The sequence below is a fragment of the Typopeltis vanoorti genome, chromosome 15 (assembly GCF_054136105.1).
Source record: "Typopeltis vanoorti isolate ZY-2024b chromosome 15, IOZ_Tvanoo_1.0, whole genome shotgun sequence".
Lineage (NCBI taxonomy): Eukaryota > Metazoa > Arthropoda > Arachnida > Uropygi > Thelyphonidae > Typopeltis > Typopeltis vanoorti.
Window position 1 is genome coordinate 84,846,106 of NC_143563.1, and position 23,797 is coordinate 84,869,902.

The 23,797-nt window shown below is 36.3% G+C and overlaps 1 protein-coding gene across 1 annotated transcript in view; it reads right to left on the bottom strand.

The window, feature by feature from the left end:
* Positions 1-23,797, bottom strand: part of LOC150098946 (uncharacterized) — a 118,501-nt gene that overhangs the window by 38,133 nt on the left and 56,571 nt on the right. Inside the window, exon 3 of the mRNA XM_090405776.1 lies at positions 16,620-16,754. Coding sequence (XP_090261902.1) covers positions 16,620-16,754 — 135 coding nt within the window. The remainder of the gene's footprint in view (positions 1-16,619; positions 16,755-23,797) is intronic.

The following is a 23,797-nucleotide window of genomic DNA, read 5'->3' on the forward strand; positions in this document are numbered from 1 at the left end:
TCCAGTCTCCTTGCTCGATGCGCCAAAGTTCTTGTAATTATTTTCAGTTATTGGTTGGGTCCAGTTCATAAAAAAAAAAAAAAGTTTTTATTAGTTGCTTCCACTCAGCACGTTTCATCTTAAGATGCATTCCAGCTTAGATTGTTTTGGGGAAGAAGTGGGGAGGGTCGATAGAAATGTGAAAAGACCTTTTCATGTCGCGTTCGTCAATGAAACCATCGAGACATCTTGACTAATACGGAGAGTAAACAGCCAAGAAATATAAATCGCTCCTACTGTCTCTCCAAGATAGTCCATCAATTTCTACATTTCATGTTGAACCAGATAAGTAGATGGATAGAAAAGGCAAAGAAAAATAATTGAGGTCGCAGCGAAAATTATGGGTAGACAGATGCAAAAAAAAAAAAAAAAGATCTCACGACTTATAAAGAAAGATAGATACAGACAGACAGATGGTGAGAGAATGCTGCAATTTTTAGATAAAGCAGCAAGAAATATTGAAGAGATGTACAGAGAAAGACAACCCAAAGAATTAAAATATTCTCTCTATGAAATAATCACTGATAGCCAGCTTTTGTATTCGACAGAAGTAAGCCAATTGCCACTACTTCTTCAGAAGAGAGGGATATTTTAATACTACAGGGAGGGGGTCACTCTACGATTTTGTTGATTAAGGGAGATTCTCCTCTTTTGAATCTCATCAGGAAGAATCTGTTTTAAACGAGAAGGCTAGTAAATGGGATGTTCCTATAAGTGCAAATGTTGCATTTGTCAATCTTTGTAGATCCGCTACATAAATACCAAGTGGGACGAAATTCTTAGTGCAGAATTTATGTTTACAACAGACTGATTGGAATGAATTTATGCTTATCCGATTGTAAGCGTAAATTTCGGTCTCAGGTTACCTTCCTATTTAATAATAGTTACCAGCTGTGTCGATGCAATACTAGCATTAATTCCCATCTTGAATTGTATCAAGGGTAGTGCATGAGCCGTTAGTAATTTCATACTTGTGTGGCAAAACAAGCCAGACAGTGGTATCCTTGTAGCTAAGAGGTGCGAAATTTTCACTTTGTTTGTTTGGGTGCTCTCGGAAGAACAATGTCAGTATTTGCTTTCTGATTGGAAAGATATGGGTTCAAATCCCGTCTAAGAAATGAACAACATTTACAAAGGGAAGCAGCTGTTTCGTGGATGTCTTCGAAATAATTGATAGTCTTGGTCCAGCTGCTAAAGGTGGAGATTGGCTGCCAGACAATCTTCAGACTTCAGAATCTTCAACTGGCATAAATAGCTTCATAATCAGTGTTTGTTCCAGTGTGATTCTAAACAGAAACAACTAGTTTGTTCAGTTTCTAATTTATAATTTATACGGGAAAGAATTCTTTCATCTCTACGATGATGAGGAGGGATTAACATTTTAAGTTCTGAGCTAGCGACAGGCGGATGAATAAGAAGTTGTTCTTCTGTTATAACACTACCCCCCCTGCCATTTAATTTGTATCGGTTATAATAATAAAAACAGAAGCACTGAAGATATAAAAACCTGTTTTAAATTTTTTGTATTTTTTTTTCAGTAGCAGTATACATATACGTTAATAAATGTAATATATTGCACTGATTATGATATGAAATACGCACCACATTTATAATAATAATAATTATTATTATTAAAGGTGTTTACTTATTTATTTTTATTCCCCTTTTTTATCTGTAGCGAAAATATATCCTATTTCCTGTCAGCACGTTCAAAAAAATGAAATGCTTGCTTTATATGCACTAGTTACAACAATACACCCAAAACATAGACATGCGCGCTAGAATCAGCGAGCTGAAACAATGCAGCATAAAACACAATGCCATTCTTGGCACGAACCCATTGTTGACTTCTGATGCTGTTTCTGGGTGTAACTACATTCTCTATAATGTCATGTTGCAGTAATGTTATTACCCTCTCCTAAACTTCTCCGCCTATCATATAGCAAGAATCCCACCCTAATATGTTGTAACGGGAGAAACATATGAAGAACAAAGTAATTTTTATTTCGAAACTATTGCGAAATTTCGAGCAGTTGCAAGCTGCTCGCAGCTCCAATTCTGCAAAGTGCAGTTTTTGTACGTTATGGGAAATAGAATTTTATTTTCGTTATTGCATAGATAGGCATTATGGACTTTGTAAAGTTCTCAAGAAAATAGTATTGCATTCTAGTAAAGTTCCCTGATGTCTTGCAATAATACCAATATTGATTAGTGCTTTGGCCTTCTTTTTCGGCCGTTCTTCGAATAGATTCCGAACAGCAGATTGGGGGATATATGGCATATCAATAATGACCACTTCTACTACTGACCAAGACATTCACATACGTGTGCGCGCACACACACACAAAAGCAGGAACAGAACCTTATAGTGCGTAAAAATATTGCCTCAAGACAGCGTTGCTCCATCTATTGTTCATTTTGATGGACATCGTTTCGCATGGCGGGGAGAGGGAGGAAGAGAAAAGGGGAGATTGATTCGTATGACTGCACATCTAATCAGGTGTGGGAGGGTAGGGGCAAAACTAAATGTCATTTTCACTTTGCACGTGTAGGATGTCCCTTTTATTCGCTTCATGAACATGGAATTACACTCAGAATTCGTCGAAGATTTTGTTCCGAATTCTTGGCGAGATTGAACGTAGGATAATGGCCCGGAAACCTATCAACCATGTGGTAGACAATAAGGGATGCCGGGGACTAGGGTATGGGGTAGATGCGTGCGCAACTATTCATTGAGCTGTCATTGTATATCGGTCATCTTAATTGCTACAAGATGCTACAAAAAAGAAGACAAGATGATTTCATAGAGCGAACGGAAAGAACGCCTCACCACAATATTCTTATGAATACTTGCACATCGTTGCGTAACACTGAACCCATCAAATGCATAGAATTTGATACAATTTCCTGTAAAAAGTAGTGGAATGAAGGCAATCGATTGAAATGTAAAATTAGAGTGACACGACATAGCTGTTTTTATGCATTATTGTTCGGAAAATGGTAACCCAACAATATTTACGTTCAATGCAATGAATAAAAGCCTTTTTATTCTTGGATGAAGAAAGTAGACATGTGGGTAAGCCTTACTTAACTTAATAAAATGCTGTCCCTCTTCTCTCTCTCTCTGGTTTTTTGTCCTTATCTTCCTTCTATTTAGTGTCTTCATTTTTATCTTCTCATACTGTTTTTATTTCTGTGCTGTCTCTTTAAAATCCGGTCTGCTCTCGCAATTTTCATTTTTTTTTTTTTTTTTGCTTTTACTTAAATAAATTACTTCAAGCTTAATCTTCTATACTAAAGAAAAGCTCAGTCGGAGTTATGTTTCAAAATCTGTCGCACGGGCATTTCCATTCGACATCAGAATCTCTTATTTTCGGGGTCAGAAGATGCGAATAGCATAGGTCATGTAACCGGTTCCATCATCCTGTCAACATTGCACGTTTCGTAAACAGGGGGAGTCGGAAATGGTGCGAGGTGAAAGGTCACGTACATGTCGGCACGAAGAACGTCAATTTCAAACTCGGATAGATTACCCGGTTTTTGGAGGGAATTTTACCTGCTTTCTATTGAAAGATTTGTCGATGACGTATCTAAATTGAAGATATCTTGTAACTAACAGTAAATTTCCTACTTTGGTTTCACTTAAAAAAAAACTATTTTTTTCCTTAAATGAGCACTCTTTTCAAGTTCTAATGGTTTCTTTCTTAACTGCTCATCGTTAGGATCAGGTTTTATACAGAAGCAATTCAAAGCAGTTCTTTCTAACAATTGGGAAGCGATTAAGGGTTTCCCAATAGAGGAAGAGAAGCAACAATCGATTATTGTTGAACTCGACTTAAGAGAAGCAGTAATCGATTGTTGAACTTTATTATTATTATTATTGTTGTTGTTGAACTCTACTGAAGAGAAGCAACAATCGATTATTGTTGAACTTCATTATTATTATTATTATTATTATTATTATTGGACTCTATTTAACAGGAACACTGCATACATGGTTCAAGAACTACCTCTCAAACAGAACACAAGTAACAAAAATAGGTACATGTCACAGTCGGAGTATACAAATAAAACACGGAATATCTCAAGATGCCATATTATCACCCACTCTCTTCAACATATACATTAACGATGTTCATAACATATTCATAAGAAGTCAAATATTTCAGTACGCAAATGACACTGCACTACTAGCAATCCACACAGACATTAACACAGCTCTGCAAAGCACAACAAGACCTAAACGAAATTACAACATACTTCCACCAAAACGCAATTCTAATCAGCGGCACCAAAACACAGATGTTGATAATACACAACCCAAGAATCATACGCCCCGCATCACTAACGATACACTGTCACACATACCGCTGCATTAACAACAAAAATACCTGCCAATGTTCCGAAATCAAACCTATAACACACGCAAAATACCTCGGTCTCTATATAGATTCCCACCTTAAATGGACAAAACATATAGAATACCTACACACCAAACTCCGGATCATCGCAGCAAAACTCTTCCAAGTTAAAGACATTATTCCATCCAATATAAAAAAAAAAACTCCTACATCACAAACCGAAGAAGTTAGAAGAAGATTATTACTCGGAAAAAAAAACGCAATGATAAACTTAAGCAAGATCTTTATCTTTAAAGATATTAGACTCACAACAAAAATCAGAATCGTGAAAGCAATGGGCGCTATATGGATGTGAAAGTTGGACCCTGAGAAAGAGTGAAAGAAGGAAGATAGATGTATTTTAATTATGGGTTTGGAGACGCTTCCTAGGAATACCATGGACTGCAAAGCAAACCAATAAATCAGTGATAGATAGAATAAAGCCAGATTGCTCCCTTGAAGCTATAATTATGAAGCAAAAATTGTCATACTTCGGACATATTATGCGAACAAATGACAGTCTGGAGAAGATGATGATGCTTGCTAAAGTTGGTGGAAGCAGGAGAATAGGAAGACCAAGAATTAGACGGGTGGATGGAGTTAAAGAAGCAATTGGAGTGCGTTTGAAGGTTCTGAAAGACATCGTCAGGGACAGATCGGAATGGAGAGTGTGTGTTCGTGAAGTCGCAAGGAGTCGGAAACGACTCGATGGATCATAACAACAAATATCACGGTATCTGCGAATCCCTACTTAGATACGGAATAACAGTCTATGCATTCATCACTTATCGAAACAATAGAGACACATGTCGTATAACACGACCCACAACAACTGTCTAGATCCCTACACCCTTCAACAATTCATACGGTTCTTTTGTGAGATCACATCAGATACCCACGCAACTCAACAACCTACCAAGAAATTTAAAACACGTAGATAACTACAGAACATTAAAACACGAACTCTGGAAAATATACCAACAAAGTTAATATACCATTAACACTAATATACACATCACAAATCACCAGCATCCAATGCCAATACATAAACAGTAGCAACAACATAAATAGTGAAGCCTAAAGCCCACTCTCTTCACAAAAGCTAACCCAAGCTTCGAAGTATGTGAGATTAACTCGCCGCACTCAACCACACGTAATCGTTATAACCAAAGAAGCAGATTATGTAATAAAACAGTTAGTAAAGTATAAAACAATAACGAAGATACTGAAGATACTGATTATTATGTGATAATATCATTAATATAATACTCTTATGTAACACGAAAAAATAATGTAATCAATTATTCTTATAATTAAAATATTATATGAACAAAAAAAATATTATACAAAAAATTCTGAATAATCTTCATTGTTAACATTAGAAGAACATGTGTTGTAAATACATAATAGAGAAGCAAAAAAAACTTTTAAAAATTTTAGTTGAAATCAATGTAGAAAATGCAGCACTTAGAGCTGAATTCTGTAAAATTATAAGTTGCAATGTCACACAAGATGTTTATTGTATGTATAAATATTTTAGCAATCAATAAATTACTGTTACTATTAAAAAAAAAAATATATATATATATATATATGTAAATATATGTTAAAGATACCAAGCAATTTTAAACTTTAAACCTGGTTTTACTCCATTTCCCAAGTAAGCAAACAGACTAAAAGTCAAGTTTGCGCTTGCAATTGATGCAAGTCTAACTGATCCCACAGGTAGTGCAGGATCAGGGCAACTCGTGGCAAAGGTGGAACAAGCTCCGATCACTAATCTTAATATTTACCCTTAATGCCAAAACACATCTCCAAGAAGGGGATGTATGATGTTTTGTATTAAAGGCAAGGAACCACTACCCAGACCGGTTTCGACCTTTATTGAGGTCTCGTCATAAGAGAAGCAACAACAATCGATTATTGTTGAATTTCATTATTATTATTATTATTGTTGTTGTTGTTGAACTCTTACTTAAGAGAAGCAACAATTGATTGTCATCATTGAAATTCTATTGTGGAATTATTATTGAAATTAGAGGGAAATTTAAATGTAGACTGTTTCTGCTATTTGGCGCAACAATGAAATGTTTATAAGATATATGTTTAGTTATTTTTTAAATATTTTTGAAGCGCATTATTTTTAACAGGCTAATAAAGTTTTCTTTTGATTAATTAACACTAGAAGGAAACCAATAATACAGTATTTTCTAGTTGATGGAGAAGGCATCCTCCCACTATAACACGTACGTAACCTTAAGGAAATATAATCCCTAGGAGTTCACTGTTGGAGTATCTTTTCAGCGAAATCATCCTGGTTCAATCTTGCGGTTCGCTTGTGCTTATCAAATATTTACACTTCTATTAGATTTCGTATCGTGTAAATAATTTGCCCATTTACTTTAGTAGCAGAGATTCTCTTTGCTGCGTAACCTCCATGCTAGCAGATTTATTAGTTGATGTTTTCCACCCCACCACCGAGTACTCAAAGCTGTTTCTTTCTCTCTCTTTCCATCTAAAGAATTTTGACCCATCACTGATGTTTCTTTTTCCCCAAACTACAATCACCACGAGCTGTGTTTAGAAATTGTGGCCAATCGTATCCATCATTCATGCTTAAATAAGTGCCGGAACACCCTACCTGACTCCAATACAGAGACTGGAAATCAGCCATACGAGACTAAATATGTTCTCCCTTGGAAGGAACGAAACGCCCCCAAATGCCACTTAAAGTAGCTATTCAGGTTATAGCGAGCCTTTCTCTGGGGTATTCGCCGCAATCTAAGAACTCTTTCTGCGTCTGTGCACGTATTCCAGCAAGCAAGTTGCGACTCCCAAGCTTTGAATGGATGCCACAAGTGTTGTCTTTATAGCAGCTGGATAACATCCCCTTTTGCTGCGTGGTTTTTAGCACGTATGCAACCCCTGGTTTTTCTTCTTAATGGACAGCTAGCAATAGTGAACGACCAGTAAGTAATTGCGTGAGGTAACGTCCCCCGGGTGTGTGTGTGTGTGTTCAGAGATGTGCAAAAATAGTCAGTCTTTTATTATTATTTTTTTCTGTGGCTCGATATAGAACTGCTACAGTACTTAATTATGTTAGACGTGTTTTCATCCTTCTCTTGGCATAATATTACTTATAGCTTTTGGTTTTGTCGTTTTCCCATTTAATAACAAATACTCCCGACTCAGTTACAAAAAATGAATATAAAAGAACATACCGTATACGTCTGATATTTCTCCTTCTGAACATTTTGGTGGAGAGAGAGAGAGAGAATAATTACTGGAATCAAGTCAATAAATAAAGACGTTTTTGTGTCTTTAAATATAGCCCCCCCACCTTATTTCGCTTTTTGAGTACATCCTCCTCCTCCTCAAGAGTGTCCGTTAAAAAATATAAAAAAATTGCATTTACCTAGAGAGATGCTACAGATATGTATGCGCATCTGGATGTGCAGGAGGACACAAGTAATGTATGAATGTATGTCATATATATATATATATATATATATATATATATATATATATATATATATATATATATATATATATATATATATAAACATCGACTGCTCTGATAAAGGAACTTATCAATAGCTTGTCAAATCAATATGGACCATAATATATACTGCCAAAATAACAGCTCAACAATTGAAAAGGACAATAGGAAAAATAGAGATTGAACATGTGATCATGTTGTTTTTTTTTTGTTTAAAAAATTTATTGTAAAACACTTCTGAAAAGTGTATATGGTAATGTGTATATAGTAATGTAAAAATCAAAATGCCAATTGACCTGTCAATATCTCTGCAGTGGTGGTGAATATTTTGGAAAGATTGGTAAGAATTCACATACAGAAATGGGTTGACAGTGAACCTGTACTTTGCAATGATCAGCATGAGTTTATTAAGGAAAGGTAATCTGTGAGCAACTTCTTCACATTTTATAGTAATGTTGCCATTAAGTTAGACAAGGGGAATGGATGTATATATTGTATGAGTGTACATAGAGGAGGTGGACTAAATAAAATATAGTAGCTCAGTCGGTATGGATGATACCCTCCAATTTGAAAGACGTGGGTTCAAATCCCTTCTAGGTTGCGAAAATATTATAAGTTTTTTTTTTTATTATTTCCATCTGAAGGTAAGTTAGCAGTTCTTCTATACGTGGTGAAAGGGTTTCCACAAACAACTTTCTTCTTTTCTTACACTTTCCTCATAGCCTCAGTTGATTCCACTGTAAATCGAAACAACAACCCCCCTTCTCCCCCCCCCCACACTACATTAAGGTCCCTTTACTCATTCCTGACTATACACAATTAGTTGCCTACAACTAATTGTGTATAGTTACACGAATCACCTTAGTTAGGCCCATTGTATCCCTTCCAGGTTCTTTCCTGTGTGTGTGTTTCAGGCTGGTTTGTCTTTGAGGGAGGAAAAATCCGGTTACTTCTGGATGAGGCCTAGTACCATACCTTGGGGTAGTGGTCTTTTCCCCTTCAGCTGAAGGGGAAAAGACCATTAACTAAAGAATTCTGTACTGTTTAAAAAAATGAAAAAAAAATATTAAGAAGTTCACATTTAATATTGCTTCTTGTTTACATGCCTGAGCACAAGTCATTCAGGGTACAGAAGAATAATGGAATCTGTATTTTAAATCCTGGTTGATTTTAGAAATCCTTCAGGAAATTTACTAAACATTTTACCGGATGAGCTTGAGAATTTCTTCATCATTGGAGTATTCTTTAGCGCTTAATTCAGTCAATTATTCCTAATGACTTAAGATGTCATTCTTCAATTTTTACAAATTCTTAAGTTTAAATCCTTAAAAGCATAATAGCTATGACAAGCTGTTTGCGAGTCCTCCAACTTAAAACTTGGAGCATTTCAAGATGCTCATAAAAACATTTAAAGTTACCATGGAAATGTCCTGAAAGACCGAATTCGAGCCTGTGATGACATCATCATCAGTCACAGCTCTCAACAGGCACACGGCTCGAGCGTAAAGACCTGCGTGGCAATAGCAAAAGGAAAACGCGACAACTTCACAAGTTAAGCGTTAAGGTCAAGCGGAGGACGATCATGAAGCGAAAGAAAAATCCCGTCTAATCGCTAAGTACACAGAGATGGAGGATGACTTGGGAAAACAAAACCGCGAAGTGTTGTCTTCCCTCGCTTTCAAGTGAACCCGATGACTGCACGTAAGGTACCGAACATAAAAAAAAAAAAAAAAAAACTAAGATAGATCGATCGACCTCCTAGAACTGCCGATGAGACAGATGAATGACTTGAAAAGCGTAGCAGTCATTGTTTCCCTTATAAATGTTGACCCGAAGGTGGAGAGATGATGAGAGCACCGACAGCGTATTTCAGTTCACTTGAAAAGGAATTCCTTGTATGCTATACACCCAATAAGAAATTATGTCCCGTAAACCATTGTATAACAATTGAAGTTGTTGCGGGCGCCCTCTGACAGCGATCTGTGGAATTAAAAGAATGTACGCCAGTCAGCACCGATTTTAGCAACTGTATCGTGTCAAGCAGAACAAAATTTACAATTATGATCAAACGAGCGCCGTCTGTCGGTTGAAAGTTTACCTTGTCAGTAATCTTAATGTCGAGTAAATATTAAAAAAAAAAAAAAGAATAACAAACAATAGACGAGTTTTCGTTGGCTGTACAAATACTACTGTACAGTTTTTCAAATTTGTTTTTGTTTAAAATTTGATTTATGTGACATCCAGAAGCTAAAAGGAAGATCTATTACTATCATTTCTCCTTTCTGAACATGTAGGTCATTTAAATTTCTAGTATAATCGTTTGTGTGCTCCACTAGCGCGTGTATAACATTCGCGAATGACGTTAAACAATGAAGGTTTACAGTAGTTTATCATGGCATAATCATTATTTCCATCTTTTTTCTTGTGTCATCCTTCATAGGTCTTATAGGAGACACTTCATATTTCGTTCACATAATACAGTCACATGTGCTGATATTTATCATCTAAATATTTATATTAAGTAACTCCGTAGCGCATTCGGCATTGTTGTGTGTTCAAACATCTGGTCTGAATCTCATCTAGTATGTGAAAAACCTTATGACTTCAATGGTAATTCACTTAATTATTCTCAGACGAAAGTGATAGTCCACCTCCCCCCTCCCCCCACTTCCTAGCGGAAATTCTTAGCAGTTTCAGACAGCGCAAACTACAGATAACAGGATTAATCACTATATCAAAAAAAAAAAAAAGTGTAGAAAAACCAAATAGTTACGTAACAAGCTTAGACCCAATCACAAAAGAAGAAGGTGGGATATTGTATTATTTCTCTGAATTTTTATATTTTATGATTTTTTACGTAGTATCATGAGTACTTGTACTTTACATTAGCTTTGTCACTTCTATTCCGATAGGTGGCGTCAGGAAGGTTTGAAATATTCCACATAGATACCGCTATAAATTTGTAATCAATCTTTGTGTAGTGTTTATCATAACAGTGTTCAACACTATTGTAAAATATTTCTTTCCTTGTTTCCCTAAAATAAATGATTTTGATAGCCCCCCCCCATCTCAAATAAAATGCTGATATTCTAATCCACAGTCATTGTGCTTTTGAAAATACAAACGTGTTATTGATCATCCTTAGTTTACACGTATTTGCTCTCCAACAATTGCAATGAACTAATCTTCAATAATCCAACAATGAAAAATTATTCCACTTGCGTCTGCTTAAAAAGTTAACAAATGCGTAAATAAAGAATTTTATAGTGAAAACATATTTGAAATTAACGGTAATATTTATTAGTAGGTTGCTTCGCATAGCCCAAAAGGTGGGAAACAACATATGGAAATTACGAAACTGTGTTTCTTGAGCTGCACAGAGATCATTACTTAACAGAGTCCGTAATAAAGGAGAACGCGAGGGAGGATTAAGAGTATTGGATGCGGTAATAGAATCGCAGGACTTGCTAGTAAAGAAGGCAACCCTGCATTCGCCAGCTGGTGAAAGTGGGCATGTTGTTACGCGAATAGGGAACTCATCAGGCGTGTGTAAATCTTAGTTCGGGAGAGGATGTATATATGCGCGAGCGCACATTAAACTATGGAGTAGCAAACTTGGCTGTAAAAGATCTAGTTAATCAGTTTTTTTTTATTAATGCGATTCAAGGAATGAGTTTTTTTTTTTTTTTTTTAATCTCTCGGTCTGCCTGTGCTGAAATATAGTTTAGTGTTAGCAGCGGCGGTAAATTGCTAGGTAATTATTGAACACTGAATGTCCGAGTTGAATGTCCTGTTCCATAAAATGGAATGCCATTTAGTGTGTGTGTGATTGTTGTCTAACAGGAAGTGTAGGCAGCTTACGGTAGCATCAAATGATGAAAGTGAACAGAGATGCTTGGGTCAGTTGCGTCATTTAATTAGGATCATTTTGGGAGACTGAGACTCGATTTCTATTTTTTTTTGTCTTTTTTCATTAAATCGCTTTGTCATTTATGGTGTACTCAAGTAACTAACAGGATTTATTAAATGATGCTGGTAAAAAGTATTTGTTTTTACTCGAAGTGTTTGCCTGTCATTTAGAGACTTGTTTTTTTTTTTTTCAATTATGTCTGTCAGTTTTTTAATCAAAAGTGTTATTACAAAAATGTGCGCTCGGATATTACATAACTTAAGCAATTTTAAAAAATAAAACCTAAAACAATGATTACAAAAACATCGCGAGGGAAACTGCTTTAAAATCATTTTACTAATTCTTTGCGTCGTAGTAATTATTTCTTTATTATTATTACTATTTACATCCGGTTTAATTCTGATTAAAAGGGGAAGCATTCTGTTATATCACTACATCCTCATTCTCTATTTACTGTCCGTAATAACCCTCGTGCACGAGATTTTAAACACGTGCGAACGGCTTACAAGAAACCAGTTGGTTAGGAATGTGCAGTAAGGTTGACTTCTAGGAATTCGTTAATGAACATTCATAGCACATTAAACGAAGTGGGGGGAGGGGGGAGTGAACGGCATAAATTCCATGCATTGTATTATTTGGAAGACGCTACTTGTCGCCTTCTTCTACCACCCAGAAACAGGTCCGATAAGCAGGTCTAATTCATCCACTCCCTCAAAAAATGAGAGTGGAAGTCCTTGAAAGAAAAACATGTAGAAAGCGTCCACCTTGTGCGTTTGGGTGATGTCAAAAATACGAGAATGTTTATTTAGTGTACATGCGTAGAAACTCGATACTACGAACGACAATCTCTACTCTAGACCTATTAAAATCGTGATATTTCCTGAATATCAGAGTTATGTAACAAAGAAGGATGTGCAGAGTTGCTTTATTTTTATGAAAAATACAGAATGTTTTGCCATGCTTTATTGTACTCGAGATTGATAACACGAAACTGTATTCATTGTACTGTAAGCATTTTGCTGCTTTTTTCCTGACTTTCGCTGCTTCAAGTTGCTTTTTGGTGTACTTTAAGGTCTTTTCAAGTGTAAGAATACGTTAGCTTCCATCCTCCTCTCTATTATACTCCTCGGGTTGCCATTTCTGAAAGCTGGCAGAGAGAGAGAGAGAGAGAGAGAGAGAGAACCTCGCACACTTTGAATAACTTCAAGAGAAATATACGAGATCGAATGGATAAGAAATATTGATTCAATGCCGTTGGAATTACATTCCAATGGATTTTTTACTGAAAAAAAAACACATTTTCAGATTCAATCTTAAGATGTATACTTAGAGTGGATCAAATAATTGTCCAAACAAACCAAGCTAACAGTGTAAGATGACTCTAGCATAGACTCATCGCACAACTAAATATCACACCTTGCTTTTCAACGTATAACAGTGAAAAGGCATTTTACTGTAGCTAGTGTAATATTTACGAGACTACATGAACTCTCGTCAATGGCTAATGTTAGCATCACTTGCTAGGAATATATGCAGAATTTTTAATTTCCGGAACTTGGCTTTTCCTTCCGATTGCCTTCTATCTGACCCCGCCCCCTCCCCTCTCTGTTTGGCTGATGTTGCGTTATGATACTGTTGCGTCATATCCGTTTTAGCAATTATTATGAATTACTGTTTCCAACAGTTGGAATACTAAACTATTTCAACAATGTAACATGTTCAGTAAATATTCCCATTTGGTATTTCTCATATACCGCATTGATTTTTCTTTGTTAGATCTTCTCATAAGCTATAATTAGAGAATATCCCAGGAGCGTATAACTGAGAATAATGCTCAGACCTGCTATTATTAAAACTATAGCTATGATTTCAGTGTTTAAGATATTTAAGTATGGAAATGTCTGACATATAAACATTGACAACAGTAGGAGTAAAGTCAAAACTGCCTTGTTTGGTAATTTGACAGTCATAGAAGAGGAGGGAATTCAAATGATGTGTCCTGGGAGAGATGAAGGTTTCGTTCTATTCCTCGTTTACACTTCTTAGGAAGAAACGAACGAAGACATTCTCATTTCATTTTATACATTTTCATACAGAACAAAAACTGTTCTGTTATCAAGAGAAGCTAGTCTAAGAGAGAAAATTTTCTAAAAATATTTAGAATTCTTTTGGAAAAAGTGAAATTATTGCAGCAAAATCTGCGATGATAACACATCATGAACGTTCATTTCATACATACATCCAGCTAATGGTTTCCGCAAGTAGGAACTACAGCCAATTCAATTATTAATATAATTAATAATATTAATATAATTACTTTTACATCCTACCAGATGGCGCTTCGAAAATATTTTCTTTACTTTCTACCAGATGGCGCTTAGATAATCATTCTAAAGTGTCGACTGATAAATATTTTCTTTGTTTATATTTAATTCCTTTTCGTGTTTGAGAAAGCCTCTGAATTATGAAACAAGAAGCATCAAATATTTATTTTGTTTTCGGTAGCAATAAATATTAATATTTTATTTATAATATGTGTTTGTATATAGACGATTAATTGGTCTCTAAAACGAATAATAAATGATCAGAGAAATGTTGTGACGTGGTTTTATGAATTATGGCGTTTTAAATCTTCGAAATTGAAGTTGCTACTCCTACTGCCTTCTAGAACCCCATCACTTAAGAATAACATATTGCAACGACGTTTTACATGGCACACGCGCTACAAAAGATGTCCTTGCTTGCAATATTTATTGCTTCAACCCATCACACGCAGCATTGGATCATGACAGAAGCCACATAGATAAATACCCCTCAAGAATGATAAGTTATGGAAGATCAGACATAAAAATAGCAAACAAGCGGTTATAAATTGGTGTTTGTTTTTATTATTAAAGTGTCTGAAATACTTAATCGTGTTTATTTCAATTCATGGAATTATAGATCATTTTATATTTTTTCATATATAAATAAAAAATTGAAAAATGCACGTATTAGCATCAGTGGGTGGATTAAAAATAAATCCTCAAAAGGGAATCAACCTCGATATCCGACTGGATAATAGTTATCCTTCATTTTTATTTCAAAGATTTTGTTCTTAGAGAAATTGATCTGCGTGGAGATGATTTCTTTGATTGTTACATTAGGTGTTCTTTCTGTATGACATTACGGCGTCTTGGACGCTGTCTGATCACTCCCTTAAGTCATAGGATTTGGGGAGTGAAGTCTCTGATAGAAGACAAAGTGGTAGGCTTGCAGCCCCCTTTCTACACACAATTAGTCAGACATAACAAACATCTATGTCGGGATTCGAACCCACCTCCTGTTAGGTGGTTAGCGAGTATGCTAATTGCTGGGCCAACCCAGTTAGCGTATTGTCTTTTGATTACTGACTACAGCTGAAGAAGAACAAGAGAAAAAAAGAGAGAGAGAGGAGAGAGAGAGATGGAATATAAAAACACATCTCATATTTTAATAAAAGTGAAAGAAGGAAGAAAAACAAAGAAGAGTAGAAAAGAAAATGTGTAAAGAAAGAAAAATGATTTAAACGAATATGCAATATTAAAATTAACGAACCTTCATTTGCAACAATCAACACTCGCATCCTCATCCATAGGAAACCGCATTCCTCTTGCTGTATGTGTGTTGATCTGCATGTGATCGATAATTTCATTAACCCAACGTCATAATAGTGTTGCTCTGAAATTAATACAGAATTTAGTTTTGCTTCTGTTATTATCTGCAAGAAGAGCAGACGTTAGAATGCATCGCTATTTCATGTAGTGTTCTTATTTCAGGGCGAAATAATTACATTAAACCCATAGCAAAAAAAGAAGAAGAAGATCCTTCAGAAAAGGGGATAATTAGAGTGATTTTTCAGCATTAGCTTGTCAGTTTGACAAATCTTTGGAGCATTACAGGTTATTTTGGATATTTAAGACGAGAAGCTTGGCGAAGTTCATATTTCAAGTGCCAATAGATAACAGCATCATTTAGATAGGAAGCTCTCTCTTTTTTTTCCTATACCACTCGCTAGATGGCGGTGTAATATTTTATGGTATAGCTTTTATGATTCAAATAAAGTAAGAAAAAATAAAATAAACTCCGAAGCAATTTTAGATTGCATTTAAAAACTTTGATTATTAATAAGAATGATTATAACCGGCCGAAATTAATTTGGGAGTTATTTACGGCGGGTTAGTAAAGAAGCAACTATTAGATGAGGGAATGTTGATTTATATTTATACTTTATTCACTTCGAAACTCGATTACTGTAATGCAGACGGTATTTTTTATTGTTGAATACATTTATTTAATGAAAATTTATTATTTATTATTTATTACCTTGAAATTAACTGACAAGAGAGAGCGAGAGAGAGAGAGAGAGAGAGAGATTGTTGGACGAACAAAGATGTTGTGCAGTAGGGTTCTTGATATGAGCATGATTGTGCCTGTCTGATCGTTTGTGTAGTTCAGTGAAGCAGATGAAGGTCAAATGAACCTTGAAATAGTTTAAGACAGGCATAGTCAAAGACTTAATTAAAACGATGAATCTTTCCTTCTATTTTGAAGCCATCTTCCTTGCAACTAGTGTTCTTATAAGACGTGCCATCTAAGTGAATTAGAAAAGATAATCCGAATGGCATTAGAGGAACGAAAGAAAGAATAACAGAACTCATGTGAAAGTCATTCCATAAATATATATATTAATAGAAAAAAAACACATTAAAATAATTCATACTTTAATTATCGTTTATTTAATTACTTTTACCTTCCGGTTCTTCAGGAGGGACGGTAATTTGAACAGAATCTCTTGTGTCATTCAAGCTGCTTGGGGTTGTTACTTGAATCAAGGACAAATCTTTTGATATCGTCAGATTCGATGAAACCTCTGTATTACAACATGCTAAAAATGCAAAGTTAATGATAAAAATCATCAAATAATCATTCATAAACTGTTAATTTGCATTTCATGCAAAAAGTTCATAAATTATAGTTACATTCTCAAAAATATTTCCATCTGAGATTTTATTGAAGCAAGAACCGATGGAAAATTAATATCACATATACAGCCTCCGAAATGATTTAGATCGAGTTGAAGGAACCATTTCACTCATTGTTTAATAAAACACAGCCAATCATAGCGAGTACATGTAGATCTCGTTGTTGTTTTGTATTGTTTACGTCACACGTTTTTGGAACGTGTTTTTCGTTGAATTCATATAGTGTAGACTTCTGTTGTTTTTTAAACACCTATCTGCATGAACCATGACTAATTCCCAGTTTCACTTTCATATTGCGAAGGAATTCTATTCATTGTCTGTTATCTAATGTTTTTGCTAGGATATTACTTAACAATGGAGACTATTATGTGCAATATCAACGCAGTTAAGAAGGCAGATAATTTTACTTTTGCGTGCATTATCCGAGGAACTACAATCTAGAAAAGATATGAAGTGGAAAAAAATGTAGTTCTTTTGCATTTTTTTTTACCATTAACATGCAAGCACCAGAAAACATTCGAATACTTCTTGAAAAACGGTAGTGGAAGAGCAGGGTTAGTTTATAAATTAAAAAAAAGAAAAGAAATTTAATGATTATTATCACGTGACCACAAGTTATAATTATCTTGCACCTTCGAGCTTGAAAATACGTATAGTGTAACGATCTTCGCTCTATTCCTGGAAGAATTAAATGTTGATTAGAAAAATTCTGTACGACTAAATGCTATGTTATCAAGGATGTAGTTACAGCTGTCATCTGAAGCCTCTGTCAACATGTTATTGGTGACAGGAAATTGGGGCTACAAATAATTAATGAATTCAACGCTAACGATCTTTTATATTAACATTTTAATTGCCATTAATAACCTATGATCAAGTTCATTAAAGTTTTTAGACATCAATTATACATCGGGAATCTAATTCATTTTTGTTTAGCTATATCAAAGGCACCAAAAATGCTATTAATGGATGTAATAAATGATCACGAAAATTTGCTTCAAATTGCTGCTAAAATTCTTACAGCGCTATTAAAATACCGACTGATGAGTATCACATGTGCTGAAATCACACTTGTCAACATATTTTCAACTGGTTTATTTCTAGCTAACTATACCATCGCCATCTAGCGGAAGCTTTCAGTAACTTTTCATCTCGAAATATAATTTCATTCGTTTTTTTTTTTTCTTCTCTTTAGTTTCTTCCCTATATATTTATTCCTTTTTTTTGTTTCCTGTAAACGAACTCAGCTGTAGTGTTACACCTAACATTTCATCATAGTCTGACTTATCACTATTTTGAATTCAGGAAATAAGCACTCTAACAAATATCTGGCGCATGATTATTTTAAAGTGCATCGGAAAGACAATAGCAGCTAACAAGATGTACTTCTTATCTTCATAGTTTCAAGGAGCACACTAAACATCTTAATTAGTTGCCGTGATTAAAGGTTGAAACTCAACATCGATGGGATGTTAGGAACTGAAGTTAATGATGACATGAACTAGGCGGGTCTGTTAGTTCAAAGTTTTCGTGCTAGAGTAGAATGAGTAAGTTGTTCGGTCGTTCCGAAAACCCATAGAAAATGATGAATTGCATTCTGAGTTAGAAAATAAAAGAAACTTCTAGGTTCGATCGTTAGAATAATCTAAAATCATCATCGATTAATTTTACGAATTAAAACAAAATTACTTTTTTTTTAAAAAAAATCCAGTTATGTCTTTTCATTGAATTCTGAATTTGCTTCTTTCATACTGTTTTAATTCGCAGAACAGAACGATACTGGTTTGATGGGTGAAGCATAAATGCTTTTCATATTTCCCTTTGTCTGAGGGGGGGGGTTCTTTGAGTGGAGAGTTATTGAGCTTTAAGCTCGCCCTGGAAGGGCAGTGAGATTAGTTGTGTTCAGTTGAGCATGGAATTGTCTTAGATCTTTTGTATTTGCAGAATTCTGCTTCATTGTAGTCTGAAGCTTGCTTGATCAGCGGGTTTCGATGATTGCTTGTCTTGGTGAAGAACGTTTCTGCTAGATCATAAAGGAGGGATGTGATACAGGGAATGTTGACGTCTCTGCTAGGAGTTTCTAATGAACCATGGGGCGTCCAGAATCATTCTCAGGCATTTATTCTGTATCCTCTACAGTTTTTTAATGTTTATATCCGAGGTACATCTCCATGCAGGAGCCGTACCTCGGATACGGCTCCATGCAGGATATGCGTAAGTGATGAGTGCGCGAATTACCATCCTATATTTTGTTCCGAGTAGTTTGTTCCGAGTATCCAGTTTGCTTCTTCTGTTGATCATGAGGTAGAGCTGTGGGATTACTTTGGATGCCTTCGAGCTTATGTGTTTTATATGATTGATGAACTGGAGTTTTTTGTCAAGCATCACGCCGAGATATTCGACTTCGCTCTGCCATGGAATCTTGACTCCTAGCAGATGTATGTCTTCCTTGGTCTGAAACTTCTTTTTAGTGAACAGTATGGCTGAACTCTTCTGTGGGTTTGCTTGGATCCTCCAGTCTATCAACCATTTCTCCAATTTATGAATACTGCTTTGAAATCTTCTGCTAGTTTGGTGCTGAGATATCTTGCTAATAATGCAGTATCATCTGCGTATAATGCAATGATTGTTGAACTTGGGTTTTGAGGGATATCAGCTATGTAGATAGAAAATAGCAGGGGAGCCAGGAGTGAGCCCTGCGGCACACCTGCCAGGACCTTGCGTCTGGTTGACATAGTTTCGTTTATTTTGACTTGGTGAATCTATCTTTGAGATAGTGTGGTTTTTTTCTGAATCCGAACTGCTCATTAGGAATTATACCTAGTTTATCCGTTTCTGATTGAAGCCTTGTACGGATGACTTTTTCTGCAATCTTTCCAAGGCTGGACAGAAGACTGATAGGTCTGTAGCTTTCGGGGAGCTGAGAGTTCTTTCCAATCTTTTTGACTGGCGTGATATCCGCCATCTTCCAAGTTAAGGGAAAATACTTAAGTCTGAGGATGGCATTGATTATGTTGACTAGATGCACAATGGCTTTTCTGGGGAGTAGTTTGATTATTTTGTTTGTGATTCCATCTGGACCTGGAGCCTTATTCAAGTTTGTTCAAGTGAGTTATGTGATATTTATAATTTCTGTTTGAGAAGTGGGTGTGACAATTTCTGGGTCATCCTTTTGTTGTGTTTTGGCTTGCTTGACTCGGCGGTGAATCTTGTAGATAAGATAGATGTTCAAATTTTCATAAAAGGGGTTAAATTGAGTTTCCAAGCCGTCTACCAGATCCTCTGCCTTTTCCTTGTCAGTATGGGCTATTCCCTTCTTGGTCTGAATTGGTGGTAAAATTTTAGTGCGGCGGGTTCTCAAGAACTTCTAAATGGAGTTGCCCTCTGGGTTTAGCTTCGTTAGCTTGGATTCCCAATCTTGGTTTCGATGTTTCTGGAGAGCTTAATGGACTTGTCTATTTAGTTTATTCAGATTTGTTTTATCTTGTGGGGCTCCTGTGTTATGGTACCTCTTTCTTACTTTGTTTTTCAATCTGATTAGATCCATGATTTCCTCGGGGATCCGACCACTAGGGTGAAAGACTGTAGTTTGGGTGAATGACTTTATTGCTTTTTTGATTTGACTGGTTAGGTTGTTTACAGCAAAGTCTATTTTCTGTTTACTGTGAATAACAGGGACTGGGCCAATGTGGCCAGGGAGAATTCTGGAGAGCTTGTCCCAAGATATGAAAGAGTACGGAGGGGAGAATTGCTCTTGTGTACCGAGTTTAAGCAGAATGGGGTTGTGGACAGAAGAAAGTTTATTTAATGTTTCCAACTGATACTGGTATCTGATGTTTTTGAGGATGACTATGTCAAGTACATCTGGGCTTCCAGCTGAGCTGTGATAGGTAGGCTCTGTGGGTCCGGCTTCAACAATAGAATTTTGTATTGAGTAATGGTTTAGAGTTCGACCTTTGTCGTTGATTGTGGAGCTATACCAGGCTATATGTTTGATATTAAAGTCACCAGCCATGATGATGGAGTATGTGAAGCCGAGAATGGTGCCCAAGTCAGATACCAGTAACGAATTCTGGGTGGATTGTATACAGCGTAGATTTTGATACTGCCAGCATTGTTGGTATGAACTTCAATGCCTGCTACCTCTAGGTTCTTGGTTTGTGAATTAGTCAGAATATTGTGGCTTAGGTAGTTTTTAATGTATATTGCTGTACCTCCTCCACTGCTGATGAGTCTGTCTGTTTTGTACATAATATAGTTCCGTAATTTTGGGTTATTAGCTGGCCTGAGATGTGTCTCATTTACTCATATTATGTCAGGATTGTGTCTGTGAGTGAACTCTTGCAATTCCAGAATTTTGATACTCAGTCCATTTGCGTTCCATGCAGTGATCATGAGAGAGTTGGGCTGGTATTATCTTTTATTCATTATTGAGGGCTGTCAAAATTGAGTGGGTACCTTGCAGGAATCTTTTCGTGGAGGATGGCGAAGGGTTTGTCATGCTGAATTCTTGTAACATGGTAGCTAGTGAGGCAGTTAATACTGACGTTAGATTAGAGCTTATTTGTTCATGGGATGGAATAGCCTTAGCTCGTTCGGCCTCGGCATAAGTTTTGGTCATTGCTGCAGTTTGGTATCTTTCCTGAGTTGTCGAGCTGGAGATTATTTAGACCGGGTTGCGACCTGCACGGCTGCCTTGAACATCGCTGTAGTGTGTTGGAAGGGTAGTTTTTGCTGAGCCGCGGTTCTTTCGGTGTGTAGTGCATCCCTTGTAGCTGGCAGGGTGAGGTCCTCCACAGTTGGCATATTTAACTGGTGTGGATCTTGGCTTGGTGCACATGATGGTCTGGTGGCCCTTGCCGCATTTTAAACACCTGAAATTTGCCTTGCAAAGTTTTGGGGCATGGTCAAACCTTTGGCATCTATGGCACTGCCCAGCTGACGACTTTTTCCTTAGCGGCTCAGTAGAAATTCTGAGGCCACAGATAGCGGTCAGTTCATATATCTTTTTCTGTGTTGTCAATTTCTACGAGCACTAGTGGCTTTGGCGTTTATTTGACCTGAGCATCCTGCTCACTTTTACTAGAGTCAGGTCCTGACTCATAAGGTCAGCAGTGATTTCTTCAGTACTACCTTGAGATTCTTTTCACTGGGTAAAGCAAATGTGTGATAAGGAAGATTTTTGTTATCCATTAGTTTTGTCATTTGTCTGTAGTCAGTGACTGAGGCTGGCTGAATTTTGACTCCATCTTGATTTTTAGCCCAGGAACATGAGATTTTATGTTCCCTAAGGGCTGATGTGACAGTGGTCCATTTGTCCTTGTCCCTTAGTATAACAGGTGGAACCTTTTCAGTGTTCCTCAGGACATCTGGTGTTGGTGAGTCTTCATCCACCTGGTCCTCTGTAGTTCTACGTCTTTTGTTAGAATGTTCCCCCTGTGAGTTGTTTGACAGGGGGATTTTGGTGACAGAGCAATAATGAATTCTTCTTGTGATATCTCCTCCTCTCCATCCTGATCGTTAGTATGAATGTACTGCTTTATAAAACTCGTCCAGTCAGATTCAAGCTTGCCTATTATGAGTTTCAGTACCTCTAGGGACTGTTCCTTATTAAGGATCTGGATCTGCTCCTTGATGTTTTCCATATCCGAGCGGCGATCTCCTGCCGGCAGAAATTGTTTGGCAGGCCCTAGCCCTGCGGGATTACATATACTGCTGCCAATGCAGTATATGGGATTACATATACTGCATTGGCAAACATGTTTCATGCAGAGGAGGAGACAGTAGGAATCAAACTGTGTCAGCGCTAGCGCAATATGAGATTTCTGAGAAACCTTGTATGCAATCTAATCAGGCTCAGTCTAAAATAATACGTCCGTTCTTATCAAAAGCCAAAAGCACAATCTTATCAATCATTCTCCTCTATACCTCCATACTGTTTTAATTCCTTAGAAGGACTGGCTTAAAGGGGCGAAGCAAGAATGCTTTTCATCTTCCCCATTATCTGTAGAGGACAGTGTAGGGATAAGATGTTATTGAGCTATTAAAGCTCTGATCATGGCAGGAGGGTAACAGCAATAGCCGAGCCTCAGTTAGAACTTCATTGGCTACAGCATTGCCAATGAAGTTCTTGGCGTCCTACTAAATGGGGAAAGGTGTGATTGCGTGATTAATGCGTGATTAATGTTTAATACCCTCCAATGGTATTAATCATTAATCACGCATCTCACGGTCGATACGCTCACCGCTTTTTTTTTAATTCTATTATATCAAACTTTTAAAGGTGTTTGCTGTAACTTTCGAAATTAAGAAAAATAATTAAGTAATTTAAAATATTGAACATTAATTAATAAATAAAATATAAGTTGCCTCTTATTGTTATTTACTTCAATAAACCACAAAATTTAAGTAGTATTCACTATGCATGTCACAAATTATCAAGTAAACTTTTTGTAGTTATACAACCCACATTTGTTTTACTATTACTATCATTACGTGACAGCTCAAAAGGGGTTCAAAGACTTATCGTGGGAAAGCACGCGCACACACGAAGTATTATTACAGCTAAATAATTATCCTTTATTTTTAATGAGGTGTTAGGTGAAGTTATGTGTGTTACTAAAATAGCGAAGCATTATTACAGAGCAAATATTTTCTCAGGTGAATTTTTGTTGAATGCTGAATCATATAGATGTACGACATTTCTCCAGTTTCTGTTTTGAATAGCGAACTTGGAATAATGATGCTATCAATTCTACCACATGTCGTTCCTTCGGACGTATCAAAAACGAAGATGCTAGAAAAGTAGTTTCTACTGGGGAGACACAGAAGAAAAATGCTATTTGTAAACCAATTGGCTGAACTTTCTTTGCCATAATGATTGTCTAGCTCTATCCTCCAGCCATTTGTATAACACAAATGATAGCAAATGGAGGTAGAGACTCAA